The sequence below is a fragment of the Mesoplodon bidens genome (genome assembly GCF_964165515.1).
Source record: "Mesoplodon bidens genome assembly, chromosome: 17".
In the NCBI taxonomy this organism is placed as follows: Eukaryota; Metazoa; Chordata; class Mammalia; order Artiodactyla; family Ziphiidae; genus Mesoplodon; species Mesoplodon bidens.
Window position 1 is genome coordinate 63,888,627 of NC_138174.1, and position 16,323 is coordinate 63,904,949.

General features: G+C 35.8%; 1 protein-coding gene across 1 annotated transcript in view; it reads right to left on the reverse strand.

Moving 5' to 3' along the window:
* UGGT2 (UDP-glucose glycoprotein glucosyltransferase 2) overlaps positions 1 to 16,323 on the reverse strand; it is a 180,283-nt gene that overhangs the window by 68,967 nt on the left and 94,993 nt on the right. Inside the window, exons 21-23 of the mRNA XM_081215000.1 lie at positions 9,752 to 9,958; positions 6,275 to 6,406; positions 808 to 932 (exon numbers count right to left, since the gene is read on the reverse strand). Of these exons, the coding sequence (XP_081071126.1) occupies positions 808 to 932; positions 6,275 to 6,406; positions 9,752 to 9,958 (464 nt within the window). The remainder of the gene's footprint in view (positions 1 to 807; positions 933 to 6,274; positions 6,407 to 9,751; positions 9,959 to 16,323) is intronic.

Genomic DNA, 16,323 nt, shown 5'->3' on the forward strand with positions numbered 1-16,323 from the left:
AACAAGATGCAATTTCACATCCATCAGATAGGAAAAACTAACAGGTTGCATAACACCAAGTATTGGTGACGACTTGGGGAAACGAACTCTTATACATTTCTGGTGGCAGTGTTAATTGTTGCAACTCCTTTGAAGGATAGAATTTAGCAACATCTGGTAAAGCTGAAGGTACATCTATCCTACAGCCCAATAACAACACTCCTCTAATCTAGAGAAACTCACACATTGTACAAGGACACATGTAAACCAGGTTCATGATAGCATTTACATAATAGTAAAAAACTAAAGCCAAGTTAACTGTACTTCAGTAATGGAGTATATAAATGAACTGCAGTATATTCACAAAATGAAATACTAAAAAGAAACTGAAATGAATAAGCTTGCTCTATATACATGAACATGGATAAAGCTCTTATGGAGGCAGACTGCAAAAGGAGCCTATGTATAATAGCGTATCTCTAAAAAAGTCAAGACTTTAACACAATAAACACTAATAACAGATATTTACATATGAAGCAAAAGTATAAACACATATATGGGAATCATGCACACAACATTTGAGAAAATGGTTACCTCTTAGGGAGGGAGGAGAATGGGACAGTCAAGACAAATAAAACGAAATATTAACATCTACAGTTTGGTAGTGGTAAGCAAGTGGTTATCGTCCGCTGTTTCTTTATATTCTCTACATGTCTTTTATTATATCTTCTGTGTGTATTTGAAACATTTTCTAATCTTAAAAAGAAAAAATCGGATACAAAATAGCAAACTCCAAAATGATTTGCTTTTACAATTTTGAATACTTACTTCTTTGAGTTGTCTTCTGTATTTTCAACAATGTCTTCAATTTTCTCTACTAAATTAGTCAATGTTATCTTTTCCAACAAGTAAAAATCTTCTGCACAGAAATCTTCATCTAAAGGTCCTAAGAACTTAAAAGCAGTTATATTATTGTATATCTTCTATAAGATACCAATTTGGGACAAGTATTTTCTTATCAAATAGACATTTCTTTAAGCAAATATTGATTAGAGATTAAACAGATGGTGGCTATTAATCCCACCATTTACTAAGTCCCCTGGGAAACAAGAGAAAACTATTTCCTCACTTTGATGTTATAAATAACATTTGCATCAATACCAAAATCAATGTGGCAAAAAAATCACCAAATTATTTCCATTTGAAAGTTTTACTTTGAGACATAAAGCTTCCAAAAACCTAAAGCTTTTCATTCTAAAGTAAGTTATGAAAGCAACTGTCTATATTCCATAAGTCTTTTAATTTCAGTATTTTCCTATTTAATCTGTAAATTGTAGTCAACACTATGTAGATATGAATTAATATATAAACAAGGCATAAAAGAGCAAAAACCAAATCCCATAATTACTTAATAATACCAACCAATCTTCATCTAACTGATGCTGTATAAACTGTTTGGAGCACAGCAAGGTCTTGTAGGTTAGCTTTAAACCAGTAACTACAGAGCGGGGAAGCTGTAAAATTACCAGATACCTGAATTTCTCAGGATGGCTATCCCACCACAACCACTCCAACTCTACTACCGTTATCATTTTCTGGAAAAGCTAATACGTGCATCATCATAATATTATTAACATAAGCCTGATGTAGAAGGTGAGCCCTGACATAGTCTTATGCACTAAACAATTAGACTTAATGACAAACAACTAGAAAACATGTCAACCAGAATGAAATGGTTGGGGTGGATTTTTTTTAATTAATTAATTAATTAAATTTATTTATTTTTGGCTGTGTTGGGTCTTCGTAGCTGCACGTGGGCTTTCTCTAGCTGCAGCGAGTGGGAGCTGGCTATTCTTCATTGTGGTCTCTAGGCACGCGGGCTTCAGTAGCTGTAGCACGCGGGCTCAGTAGTTGTGGCTCGCAGGCTCTAGAGTGCAGGCTCAGTAGCTGTGGTGCAAAGGCTTAGTTGCTCTGCAGCATGTGGGGTCTTCCTGGACCAGGGCTCGAACGTGTGTCCCTGCATTGGCAGGCGGATTCTTAACTACTGGGCCACCAGGGAAGCCCTGCAGTGCATTTTCTTACTTCCCCTTCATATGCTTCTGCAATTAATATTTTCTAAAAATTAATGAAGTATAGTTCTTGAATCTTTTCTCATTTGCTCACATCAAAGGTGATATTAGTTGGAATGTTGGCATCCAGCTAAATAAATACCATGTTCACTTTAAACATAAAACCTGGGCTCTTAAAAGTACAAAAAATGGGCACTGAAATACTAAAAGTACACATATAAACATTTCATTTCCTTAAGACTTGCTATCATTTTTAAGGTAACTCTCAAAGCACTTTTAATGCTGTATTGTTTTGACTGTGAATAGGAGAGGCCTGGGAAATAGCTGAATTTTATCTATACCACTTCTAGTGACTTGAGTAGTTTTGTTAATAACTTAGAATAAGGAACTAAAATCTCAAATTATTTTCCTAAGGGATGAACAAGATTGGGTATCTTTACTGATAAAATTCACCAGAAAACTGGCTCTATTGCACCTATGTAAGTTCAGTGTCAAACAGCTAGGAGAAACTTGGTTCTTCTGTGTCTTAGTTCTTCTACTTAAAGATGAATATGATGTTTGTGGAACAAAGCGACTTAAATAGTATAAAATCACATAATGGCCAAATTGGAAAATGGAACATTAAATTTGAAAATCACGTAATAGTACAATAAAACCTATCTGGAGCTTAAATATTCTTTACAATGTTTTGGAAATGTGATTTTTCAGTTATACAGAATAACTGCTATAACAGAAATGCATTACCTCATTTGACAGATCATTATAATTTTAGAAAACTCTGTTAGAATGTTCTTCCACATACTGAGCTAAAAATCTCTCCCCACTCGTGGAAGTTGGATCAACTGGGCTTGATTCTATACTGAGTCTCAATGAATACAACGCAAATCAAATCTATACATGTTCCCATATTTCCCATGATAGCCTTCAAATATTTAAAGAGAAAACAGAAGTTAATATTTACTGAAAATTTACTCTGTGTCTGGGGCTATTCTATGTGTTTTATGTGTAAAAGTATATTTAATCTCTCTGGCAACTTTAAAACAGACTATTACCTTTTCCATTGTGCACATGAGGAAACCAAGTCTTGGTGCAACCAGAATTTAAATCCAGATTCGCCTAGCTAAAACAAAAAGGCCTTGTTTGTTTCCCTTCTCTCTTCCACACCACATCTTTCATCAATTTGTAAATATGTAACATGATAAAAATAAATATAATTATAGCATAGCATTATTTAGGGTTTTGTTTAATCTTAAAATATATAGATTTTTAATTCTTTAGCATGGCAGTAAGAAAGTATGAGATCATGATTACACCCCAGTTTTGATCATTTATAAACAACTTTAACTTGGAATATGTTTCCATTCTAACGTAAACATTTGGACAGGTTCAAAATGAAGATTGATTCTAAAATGTCAGAATTATTTTAATCATTAAACTATCTGGTTCAGAATTATAACTATCTGTTACAATTGTTATGATTATTGTGTTTCATAGCATTACTCTGAGACACAGTATAATATTACATTATAGTTCATAAACCCTAGTACTTATTTTCAAATATATCATACTTTTGTATTCAAACCACAGTCCTACAAATAAAAGCATAATCAAAATTACAATTTTCCATTAGTGGACACAAAAAGTCAATGTAATCTGACTTAATATCTATCTCTAGCCCCAACCTCTCCCCGAATTTAACTCATACGTTCAGCTGTCAACTCAACCAGTCTACTCAGAGGTCCAGAACTGAACACTGAACTCTTAATATGTCCAGAACTGAATTCTCTATCTGCCCTTTCCACTGCTTCTGAACAAGCCCACTCCTCCTGCAGTCTTACTTTCCTTAAAACAGCGGCAGCTCAATTCTGCCAGTCATGTAGTTCTCTTACATCCCACTGTGAGTCTGTCAGCAATTCCTGGTCATCCTCCAAAATACATCTCACGTCTACTTCTCCCTAATTCCAATACAGCCATTCTGGTCCAGCCCACCATCACATCTCACTTGGACTACTGTAATAGCTCCTAACTGGTTTCCTAACACCTACAGTCTACCCTTGATGTAACAGCCACTAGTGATCCAAATGGAACGTCAGTTCATGCCAATCCCCTGCCGAGAACCATGGGCTTCTCAACTCATTCAGAGTAAAACCCTACCTGACCTGGCCCCCAGGTACTTCTCTCCTGTTCTCTTCATATCTGCTATTCCTAGAACACACAGATGTGAGCTCGTCTCAGGATCTCTGTACTCACTGTTCCCTCTACCTAGAACGTTCCCCTTCCAGATATGCAACATGGCTCGCTCCCTCACCTCCTTTGGTTCTCTGTCCAAATAACAGTTTATCAGTAAGGACACTATTTTTTTTCGGTCCCTGCCCACCAAAGTGTAAATGCCACAGAAACATGTTTGTTCATTACTATACTCTCAGATTCTAGAAGGATGTTTGGTTCATGGCAGATGCAAAATTATATCTAAATGCTTTTGTCAATTTCAAGGAAAGTGAGACAAAAACAGTTCTAAGAGAAATAAGTTGAACATAACTATATTTGTTATCACTAATATTGATAACAATATCTGAATTATATTAAACAATGACAACAAAAACATAGGTTACCTTTTCTGTAATGTATCAACATAACCAAAAGGCAAGATAACAGATACAGCAGGCTGTAATTTTTTCTTTTTATCTCTTAAAATGCCTGACAGAGCTGAAGGTAGCCATATACTTTAAAACTGTTCTAAAAAGTTAGATTTCTTCCCAAAGCAACTGTTGGAAAAAAAAAAAGCAATGGCTTTCGCACAGCTCATTATCAAAATTCACTAATATTTTATATTATTGTAATAATAAATGGCAACTGTTGTCACCAATTGTAAAATAGCACTGTACACAGATGAACCCACGTCTAACTATTTTTAGGAGCTAACACAATTAGCTCAAGAACTGTTACACTGAAGCGGAAATATGTGATTTGTGGATGCTTGTGGATGAGTCCCTCACTATTCTCCAATTTCTATTATTTATAGATTCAGATAAGAAGGAATAAATAAGCATAACTTTAAGGGAATGATGATACAGGAATGAAGCACGCAGGTGAATAGAGCTCATAAAAATGTAGAAAACAGAGAAAACACTACAGCTTTAAAGATGATTTAGGGATACATAATTTGATGCTTCAAGCAGAGATAATGTCAAACACACTGCATTAGTTGATTTCTAAATATACCTAAGCACCAGATTCAATTTTTAAAAACTTAAACCATTCCTGAGAAAGAAAACCAGACTATCATACTAAAAAAATATTAATAAGTAGCTATCATCCACTAATTTTGTATGTATCTATTAAAACTCCCTAATTAATCAGAAACACACGTGTGATATACTAAGAAAAAAGTGTAATATAAAATTATATATATATATATAATAGCATTATAGTTATGTATTTAAAAAGACAGACATGGCTATGTAGAGTAGAAAAAAGGGTTAGATGGTAAAACAATAAACTATCAATAATAAATTTCATTAGGATGGTGGGAGTAAGAGTGATTTTTACTATAGATTTTAAAAGATTATATTAATATTACTTTATAGTTCAAAACTTGCAGTATTGTTATTTAACATAATCAATTGTAGAAAAAAGCTACAAGAAGAAAAAGATGTCAAAATGTACTTTTTACACCTACTTACAACAGTGATCAATCACAGTGTTGTAATGTATACAAAATTGTTTGTTCTAATATTTATATTATAAAAGCTATCCCGGGCTTCCCTGGTGGTGCAGTGGTTGAGAGTCCGCCTGCCGATGCAGCGGATACGGGTTCGTGCCCCGGTCTGGGAGTGGCTGGGCCCGTGAGCCATGGCCGCTAAGCCTGCACGTCCGGAGCCTGTGCTCCGCAACGGGAGAGGCCACAACAGTGAGAGGCCCGCATACAGCAAAAAAAATAAAATAAAATAAATAAAATAAATAAAATAAAAGCTATCCCCTAAGAACATCCTCAGCCGCATTCGAGGTTATCACCAGTGGGAGGGAGGGGTGAAGAAACAGGTACTGTGCCACGAACTGGACATCTCAGTGGCCATTTTATTTACGCTGAGACCTGTCTGGCATGTCTAGCACATGAGCACCGTCCTCTGTGTGTGTTGCATCAGGTGTGCTGTGACAGAAAACGTTTGACACCCCTGTATCACAGTGTCATCGAGAAAAGTGAGCAATTGCTTTTTTTTACTTACTTTCCCATTGCTGACAACAGCTATTTCTCCAGGATGCAATTTAAGTACATCTTGACAGAACAACTGGTGAGTTCGAAAAATATTCACTCCAATGGTATTATATTTTTTCTCAAAAGCATTTTTATCCATTCCCTAAGGTAGAAGTTAAGAATGATAAAACCAGTAAGAGAACAGTAAATACATTAAATAATTTTTTAAACATAGCCTACTTTAATATATTAGTATAAAATTTAAAATTATATTAACTTGTGATTTTAAAAAGTACTATTTTGTTCTGAAACCACATTTTAAAAAAGAATCCTTCTTTGGCAAGGCAATTACAATATCTGTAAATCCTGTTACGAGTAGATAAGAGTTTGCTACTCATTCTTTGAGACTTTTGGGTGGATTACTGATTAGTTAAATGCTTGGAAACATCAATTTAAATAAAATTTAACATTAAACAATGAAATACAATGTTTATTAAATTCTGAATTCAGTACCTCCATTTTGGTGTGTTCAATTTAAAAAAAATACTGTTTAAAATAGAAATACTCTGCTCATTCCATTATACCAATCCCATGAAACCAATTTAGTAATAGTGCATTTAAACTCTGAAATACAAAAGTAATCTTCTCCATCTCAGTGTGTATCAAACTTTCATATGCATACAAATCACCTGGGTGTAGATCCGGGAGGGCTTTACATTCTGACTTTCTATCACGTTCCTTGTACTCCTGCAAGGTCAGAAATGTTCCCCTGTGCTGTCCAACACACAGCCACAGATGGGGACTGAGTGCTTGAAATGTGGCTAGTATGACTGAGAAACTGAATTTAAATTTAATTTAAGTTTAAAATAGCCACATGAAGCTAGTGGCTACAGTGTCAGACAGTGTAGCTCTAGATCTTTATTTCCAAAACCTCTGTCTCAGTCAACCCCTCTCTGACCACAAGCTGCTGACCTTCCAGCTCATTCATCCCAGTGTCACCAGACCAACCATTACTCAACCCTTTAGTCCACTGACCCTATCACTTATTTACTGTCCATCACACTTCCCATATTATCATTTTCCTCCTAACCAAGTTATACCCCAGAGCCCTTTACTATAACAAAAACAGTCCATGCTCACCTCCCTCGGATGCTTCCCCTCAGTTATATTCACCTGGCAAAACCGCAACTCTGGTTAAACACAACTCTGCTTACTCTGCAACTGGATCCAAACAGCTTTACGACAGTTGGAGAAAAACATGCAGCCAACATTGATCTCATTTTCAATTTATGGTCATTAACCTCAAGTGCGCCCTCAGAAATCTTACTATAATGTTTTTAACTCACTTTCTCACTCGCAGAATAATAGAAAAATATTTGACATTTTCTCCTCTACCCTCGAACCTCTAAGAGCACCTACTCCTATTCTAATACTTAGCTAGTGACTTGACCTTCTTTTGAGAACAAAATCAATCAGAAGTAAAGTACTCATCTTGCTACCACCAAATAAATCTACCCCATTCTTCGGCCAATATTTACAGCTTGTGCACTGGATCCCAGCAGCTCTTACCTACGCAAAAACTATCCTCCCACTTTGCTCCGCTCCATATCATCTTTCCTCATTTTCTGGATGGACTGTTTCCATCAGTATACCAAAAATAAATGAAATCCTTCCATGACCTCAAGTCCTATTCTAGCTACAGAATATTTCTCTGTTCCCCATATAGGAAAATTCCTTTAAAAAGCTACCTATACTTGCTGTCTCTGTTTCCTGATTTCCTATTCTCTCTTGAATCCAGTTCACATTTATACCTATCACTTCACTGAAACTGTTCTTATCAAAGCCACCAATGACCACCTTAACAAATAAAATGGTCCATTATGAAGCCTAATTTCAAGAAATATGGCATAGTTTATCATGTCCTCCTTGAAATACTTGCTCCAGGGGGCTTCTAGGATATCACTCTCTCCTGGTTATCTTCCTAACTCAGTGGCTGTTCCATCTGTCCCCTCTACTGGATCATCCTTTTCTTGTGTTCCTCTACATGTTGGAATGTTCCAGAGCTCTTTTTCAGTCCCTCTGTTCTCCAACCCCTGCCCCACTCACTTCCAAGGTATTTCATCCAGTTTCTTAGCTTTAAATTATATATAATGTTGATGACTCTCAAAACAAAACAAAACATTATACCCTCCACTGATTCCTACACTTATTTACTAAATTGTCAACTCAACATCTCCACTTGAATGTCCAACAGGCATCTCCAACTTAAAACATACAAAACTTAACTCTTGATCCCCTATGTTTCCAAATCTTCTCTTCAAGACTTCCCCATCTCAAAAAAGACACCACAATTCTAGCTGTTCAAGCCAAAATCCTTGAGTATTACTTTCACATGTCTCACAGAATTGTCAGCTTATCAAGCTGACTACAGTTGTAGCAAATATTATGTATATACCATCTCACCATGTCCACCACCAATATCTACTCCAAGACACCATTATTTCTTACCTGGATTGTTGCAATAGCATTCTAATTGTTCATCCTGTTTCCACTCTTGTTTACCTACTATCAAACCTTCACATAGCACCCAGAGTCATCTTTTTCAAGATTATTTATCTCACAAGATTCCTCAATGACTTTCCATTATACTCAGAAAAAATTTCAATTCCTTATCATGGCCTATAAGTGCTTGAAATATCTGGGATTATGTTTGTGAACTCATTTCCTACTAGTCTCCCCATCACTCTACTTTGGTCATGATGACCTTCTGCCTATATACCTCAAACCTGGCAAGACTGTCTCTGTGTCAGGCCTTTAGGCCTGCTGTGTTCTGAACCTGGTATATTCTTCTCTGTAAGAAAGTCTGTAGACTTTCCATGGCTTGACTTCTCATTTCATTCAGAGCTCTGCTCAAACATCAGCTCTTTAGAGATGACTTCCCTTGACCACTCCAGCTAAAAGAGCATCCCTCAAACTGTTTACTTTCTTATATTTCTTTATATCTTTCCAATACCACTTACCTGGTCTTTCCCATTACAATGTAAGTCCATAAGAACTGGGACTCTATCTGCCTTGTTCATAAGTATTATCTCCATTGTCTGGTAGACGATCAATATTTTTTGAATGGATTAATGAATCTTTCTTCCAGAGGATCAGCTTCTGTCTTTAGAATTTTCCCTGTACTGGACCCCTTGAGTGAAATAACTGAGGATTATTCACATAATCCTTTAACTCCTAATTCTTCACATAAGTACAAATCCTAACTAGAATGCCTTTAACTTTAAGGATCATGAAGTAGTAGTTGAAATATATGAAATTTGATTTGTTAAGTGCCTCTATGCAAAGCTGTATCATGTAACATGCATCTTTTCCCACTGTAAAGGAAAGTTTATTATCCCCATTTGATTATACTTAATGATTTTTTAACATGATATCTCCAAGCACACTGACTTATACTTTTGAAATATGCAAGATACTTATTTATTATTTCAAACAAATAGCTACTGACCTCAGTAAGGAATGTTTTAATTTTATCTCCAGAGTAAATAGCTGTAGCAGTTTCTTCCTCTGCCAGTTTCCTGAGAAAGTTTCTCAAAAAGCTGTTTTTCAGTGTAAGAAAAGCTGCCAGGATTCCTCTGGAAATAGCTGTGTTATCTTCATCTATTTTTGATGTAGGATTATAAATAACTCCCAACCGACCATGAACACTTATTTCCTGCAAAACACATGTATAGGTGAAAAATATCAGTATCTTACCTATCCTTTTACAACCGAACTTTCTTCTTTCTAATTAAGTTTGCTCGCTTTACCATACAACATCTTTCACTGTCTTCCTGTTGAATGTATTGAATGCGGTATACCACTGAAATAGTCTAAAAACAATCATTTTATTAACTAATTCTCTCCTCTTTGCATCATGATTCTTTTGGCCTCTTTTTGTATGTGTGTGTGTAAACTAACACACATAAAAATGCACAAAATAAAACTGTAGAGCTCAGTGAATTAACCCACAAAGTATCGTCCAGGTCAAGAAATAGAGCACAGCCAGCAACCCAGACATCTTTCATATCCCCTGCCAATTACTTCACCTTCCCACTTTCCTAAAGACAACCACTATCTTGTCATTCATAGGAATAACATTCTTGCTTTTCTTTATATTTTTACCACCTATGTTTTCATCGTTAAACATTTAATCTATTTTGAACGTCATATGAATGTAATCGTACACTATATATTCTTTTGTGCTCTTTTTCCATTCCACATGATTGTGAGATTCACCAACACTGTTTTGAGTAGCTATAGTTACTTTTTTTTGGTACCACACAGAATTCCATATGAATGTACTCTCCCTTATCTATTTTACTGACGCTAGACCTTTGAATTTTTTTCACTTTGGCACTCTACAAACACAATATACATATCTTCAACTTTAGAAGATGTTAAAGAGTTTTTCAGGATAGTTGGACTAATTTTTACTCCCACCAGCAATGTATGAAAGTCCCACTACCCCAGAGCCTCATAAACATTTTGTATTGTCGGATTTTTTAATTTAAATCATTCTGGTGGATGTGTAAAGATATCTCATTAGGTTTAATTTGCTTTTTCTCATCACTAATGATATTAAACGTTCTTTAACATGTTCATTGGCCTCTTTTCTGATTTGTCTGTTGAATCTTTTGCCAGTATTTCATTGGAGATAATTACATTTTATGTACTGAGTTATAAGGGCTTCATTTCTAAGACTTGAGTGCTTTTTTGGTTATCCGTATGCAGATAACTTCTGCTAGTCTGTGGCTTGCCCTTTTGTTCTCTTGCTGGTGTGTTCTGACAAAAAACAGTCCCTAATTTCAATGTAGTTGAATTTACTGGTATTTTTCTTCATTGCTACTGGGTTTTGTGTTCTGTTTTACAAATCTTTCCCTTCTCTCAAGTCCTAAAGATAACCTTTGTTACCTCTGAGAACCTTTATTATTTTGCTTTCTATGTTTAGATCTCTATCCATTTGGAATTGATTTCTCAGTGTGATGTGAAAAGGAGAAAGTTTAAGAGACCACCCTTACTGCTTTTTAAGGTCAACTCTATCATAAAGCACGTGTAGTATATACATGGGTCTGTTTCTGCATTCTCTATTCTTCTTTCACTGCTCTATTTTTCTATCCAAATTGTTTTCAGTCATATAGCTTTATGAAAGATCTTGATACCCAGTGGAGCAATTATCCTACCTTCCTCTTCTTGAAGAGTAACTTAGTTATTCTTGGTCCTTTGAATCTCTATATAAATTTGAGAATCAGCTTGACAATTTCCATAAAACACGCTCAGATTCATATTGGAATTGCACCAAACCTATACATCAATTTGGGGAGAACATCTTTAAAATACTGACTCTTTCAATTCATGATTATGGTATATCTCTCCATTCATGTAAGACTTCTGAATTTTCTCAATATTTTATTGTGTAAAAGTCTTAAACATATTATGTTTCATTCATTCCTAGCATTTGATATTTTTGATACTATTATAAGGGATATTTTTATTTAAAATGCATTTCTTACTTGTTGCAATGCTTAGACTTAATTCTGGTATACTGACCTGTTAGGCAGCAACCTGGTTAAACTAAAAAATGAATTCTAATAATTTTTTGTGGATTTATATGTATTTTCTGTATAAACAATTTGGAAAAATGACAAGTTTAATTTTTCCTTTTTGATTTTTATACTGTTTATTCCTTTATTCACTTGTTTAGCATTTTTTTTTTTTTTTTTTTTTTTTTTTTTGCTGTATGCGGGCCTCTCACTGCTGTGGCCTCTCCCGTTGCGGAGCACAGGCTCCGGACACACAGGCTCCGCGGCCATGGCTCGCGGGCCCAGCCGCTCCGCGGCATGTGGGATCTTCCGGGATCGGGGCGCGAACCCGTGTCCCCTGCATCGGCAGGCGGACTCTCAACCACTGCGCCACCAGGGAAGCCCCCTTGTTTAGCATTTTTGCACCTATGTCCATACGTAAGAGTGGCCTACAGTTTTCCATTCTTATATAATGCCCTTTTATGCATTTGGTTTTGAAGTAATGCTGACCTTATACAATGAGTTGAAATGTATTGCTTATTTTTCTATTCTCTGGAAAAAAATTTGTGTTAGATTGATGCTTGGTACAGTTTACTAGTATGGTCATATAAGTCTGGGGTTTTCTCTTTTGAATATCTTAAATTACAGATTTAATTCCTTTGATAACTAAAAATGCCTTCTTCCTACCTCTGTCATGTCCACAGAATCTTGAGTAACATCCCCTCTTTCTATCAGAGCACTGATTGATTGGGTCTGCTTCTCCATATTTCTTGACCGGTTTTACCATGTGTTTCTATCAATTCTCAAAGAACCAAATTTTGGCTTTGTGGACCTTAACTACTGTATTTCATTACTTTTTGTTCTTTATCCTCCTTTTCTTTTACTTTCTTCGATAGAAGTTTAAGTTGCTGTTTTTAAATTTTAAGATTTGTGCTTAGATGACTGATTGTTCAACCTTTCTTTTTTTCAGATATAACATAGTTTTAGTTGTATCTGTCAAGTTTTAATGTCATTCGAATCTTAATTCTTTCAAAAAATATTTTCAAATGTGCATTTGTGTATCAACAGGTTACACCAAAGCATTTCTTAATTTCCAAATATACAGAGATATTCTAGTTTTCTTGTGGTGATTGATTTCTAACTTAATTATACTGTGGTCAAAGAATATACAGTTGATCTTTCAACAACACAGGTTTGAACAGCATAGGTCCACTTAAAAACAATTTTTTTTCAGTAATAAATACTACAATATTACATGATCTGTGGTTGGTTGAATCTGCAGATGTGGAACCTTGAATATGGAGGGCTGACTATAAGTTATAAGTGGATTTCTGACTGCTCAGAGGGGCAGTGCCCCTAACCCCTGCATTGTTCAAGGGACAACTGTACTTTGTATAATTGAAGAAGATATAACAATTGTGAATATTTATGCACCCAACATAGGAGCACCTCAATACATAAAGCAAATGCTAACAGTCATAAAAGGGGAAATTGAGAGTAACACAGTAATTGTGGGGGATTTTAACACTACACTTACACCAATGGATAGATCATCCAGACTGAAAATTAATAAGGAAACACAAGCCTTAAATGACACATTAGACCAGACAGATTTAATTCATATTTATAAGACATTCCACACGAAGCAGCAGAATACACTTTCTTCTCAAGTGCACAGGGAACATTCTCCAGGATAGATCATATCTTGGGTCACAAATCAAGCCTCAGTAAATTTAAGAAAATTGAAATCGTATCAAGCATCTTTTCGGACCACAATGCTATGAGATTAGAAATGAATTACAGGAAAAAAAAACTGTGAAAAACACAAACACATGGAAGCTAAACAATATGCTACTAAATAACCAAGAGACTACTGAAGAAATCAAAGAGAAATAAAAAAATACCTAGAAGCAAATGACAAGAAAACATGACGACCCAAAACCTATGGGATGCAGCAAAAGAAGTTCTAAGAGGGAAGTTTATAGCAAAAAATCCTACCTCAAGGAACAAGAAAAATCTCAAACAACCTAAACTGACACCTAAAGCAACTAGAAAGAACAAACAAAACCCAAAGTTAGTAGAAGGAAAGAAATCATAAAGATCAGAGCAGATATAAATGAAATAGAAACAAAGAAAACAATAGCAAAGATCAATAAAACTAAAAGCTGGTTCTTTGAGAAGATAAACAAAACTGATAAACCTTTAGCCAAACTCATCAAGGAAAAAAGGAAGAGGACTCAAATGAATAAAATTAGAAATGAAAAAGGAGAAGTCACAACTGACACCGCAGAAATACAAAGGATCATGAGACTACTACAAGCAACTATATGCCAATAAAATGGACAATGTAGAAGAAATGGACAAATTCTTAGAAAGGTACAACCTTCTAGGACTGAACCAAGAAGAAATAGTAAATATAAACAGACCAATCACAAGTAATGAAATTGAAACTGTGATTAAAAATCTTCCAACCAACAAAAGTCCAGGACCAGATGGCTTCACAGGTGAATTCTATCAAACATTTAGAGAAGAGCTAACACCTATCCTTCTCAAACTCTTCCAAAAAACTGCAGAGGGAGGAACACTCCCAAACTCATCCTACAAAGCCACCTGATATGAAAACTAGACAAAGATATCACAAAAAAGGAAAATTACAGGCCAATATCACTGATGAACATAGGTGCAAAAATCCTCAACAAAATACTAGCAAACAGAATCCAACAGCACATTAAAAGGGTCATACACCGGGCTTCCCTGATGGCGCAGTGGTTGGGAGTCTGCCTGCCGATGCATGGGACACAGGTTCGTGCCCCGGTCCAGGAGGATCCCAAATGCCATGGAGCGGCTGGGCCCGTGAGCCATGGTCGCTGAGCCTGCGCGTCCAGAGCATGTGCTCCGCAACGGGAGAGGCCATGGCAGTGAGAGGCCCGCGTACCGGAAAAAAAAAAAATAAAAGGGTCATACACCATGATCAAGTGGGGTTTATCCCAGGAATGCAAGGATTCTTCAATATACACAAGTCAATCAATGTGATACACCATATTAACAAACTGAAGGAGAAAAACTATATGATCATCTCAATGGATGCAGAAAAAGCTTTCGACAAAATTCAACACCCATTTATGATAAAAACCCTCCAGAAAGTAGGCATAGAGGGAACTTACCTCAACATAATAAAGGCCACATTTGACAAACCCACAGCCAACATCATTCTCAATGGTGAAAACTTGAACCGTTTCCACTAAGATCAGGAACCAGACAAAGTTGCCCACTCTCACCACTATTCAACACAGTTTAGGAAGTTTCAGCCACAGCAATCAGAGAAGGAAAAGAAATAAAAGGAATCCAAATCAGAAAAGAAGATGTAAAACTGTCACTGTAGCAGATGACATGATACTATCCATAGAAAATCCTAAAGATACACCAGAAAACTACTAGAGCTAATCAATGAATTTAGTAAAGTCACAGGATACAAAATTAATACACAAGAATCTCTTGCATTCCTATACACTGACAATGAAAGATCAGAAAGAGAAATTAAGGAAACAATCCCATTTACCACCGCAACAAAAAGAATAAAATACCTAGGAATAATCCTACCTAAGGAGGCAAAAGACCTGTATGCAGAAAAGTGTAAGATACTGATGAAAGAAATCAAAGATGACACAAACAGATGGAGAGATATACCATGTTCTTGGACTAGAAGAATCAATATTGTGAAAATGACTATACTACCCAAAGCAATCTACAGATTCAGTGCAATCCCTAACAAATTACCAGTGGCATTTTTCACAGAAATGGAACAAAAAATTTTACAATTTGTATGGAAACACAAAAGACCTCGAATAGCAAAAGCAATATTGAGGGAAAAAAACAGAGCTGGAGGAATCGGGCTCCCTGACTTCAGACTATACTACAGGGCTACAGTAATCAAGACAGTATGGTACTGGCACAAAAACAGAAATATAAATCAATGGAATAGGCCAGAAAGCCCAGAGATAAACCCACACACCTATGGTCGCCTAATCTATGACAAAGGAGGCAAGGATATACAATGGAGCAAAGACAGCCTCTTCAAAAAGTGGTGCTGGGAAAAATGGACAGCTACACGTAAAAGAATGAAGTTAGAACACTCCCTAACACCATACACAAAAATAAGCTCAAAATGGATTAAAGACCTAAATGTAAGGCCAGACACTATCACACTCTTAGAGGAAAACATAGGCAGAAAACTCAATGACATAAATCACAGAAAGATCTTTTTTGACCCACCTCCTAGAGTAATGAGAATAAAAACAAAAATAAACAAATGGGACCTAATGAAACGTAAAGCTTTTGCACAGCAAAGGAAACCATAAACAAGATGAAAAGACAACCCTTAGATGGGAGAAAATATTTGCAAATGAAGCAACTGACAGAGGATTAATCTCCAAAATATACAAACAGCAGCACATGTAGCTCAATATCAAACAAACAAACAACCCAATCAAAAAATGGGTGGAAGACCTAAATAGACATT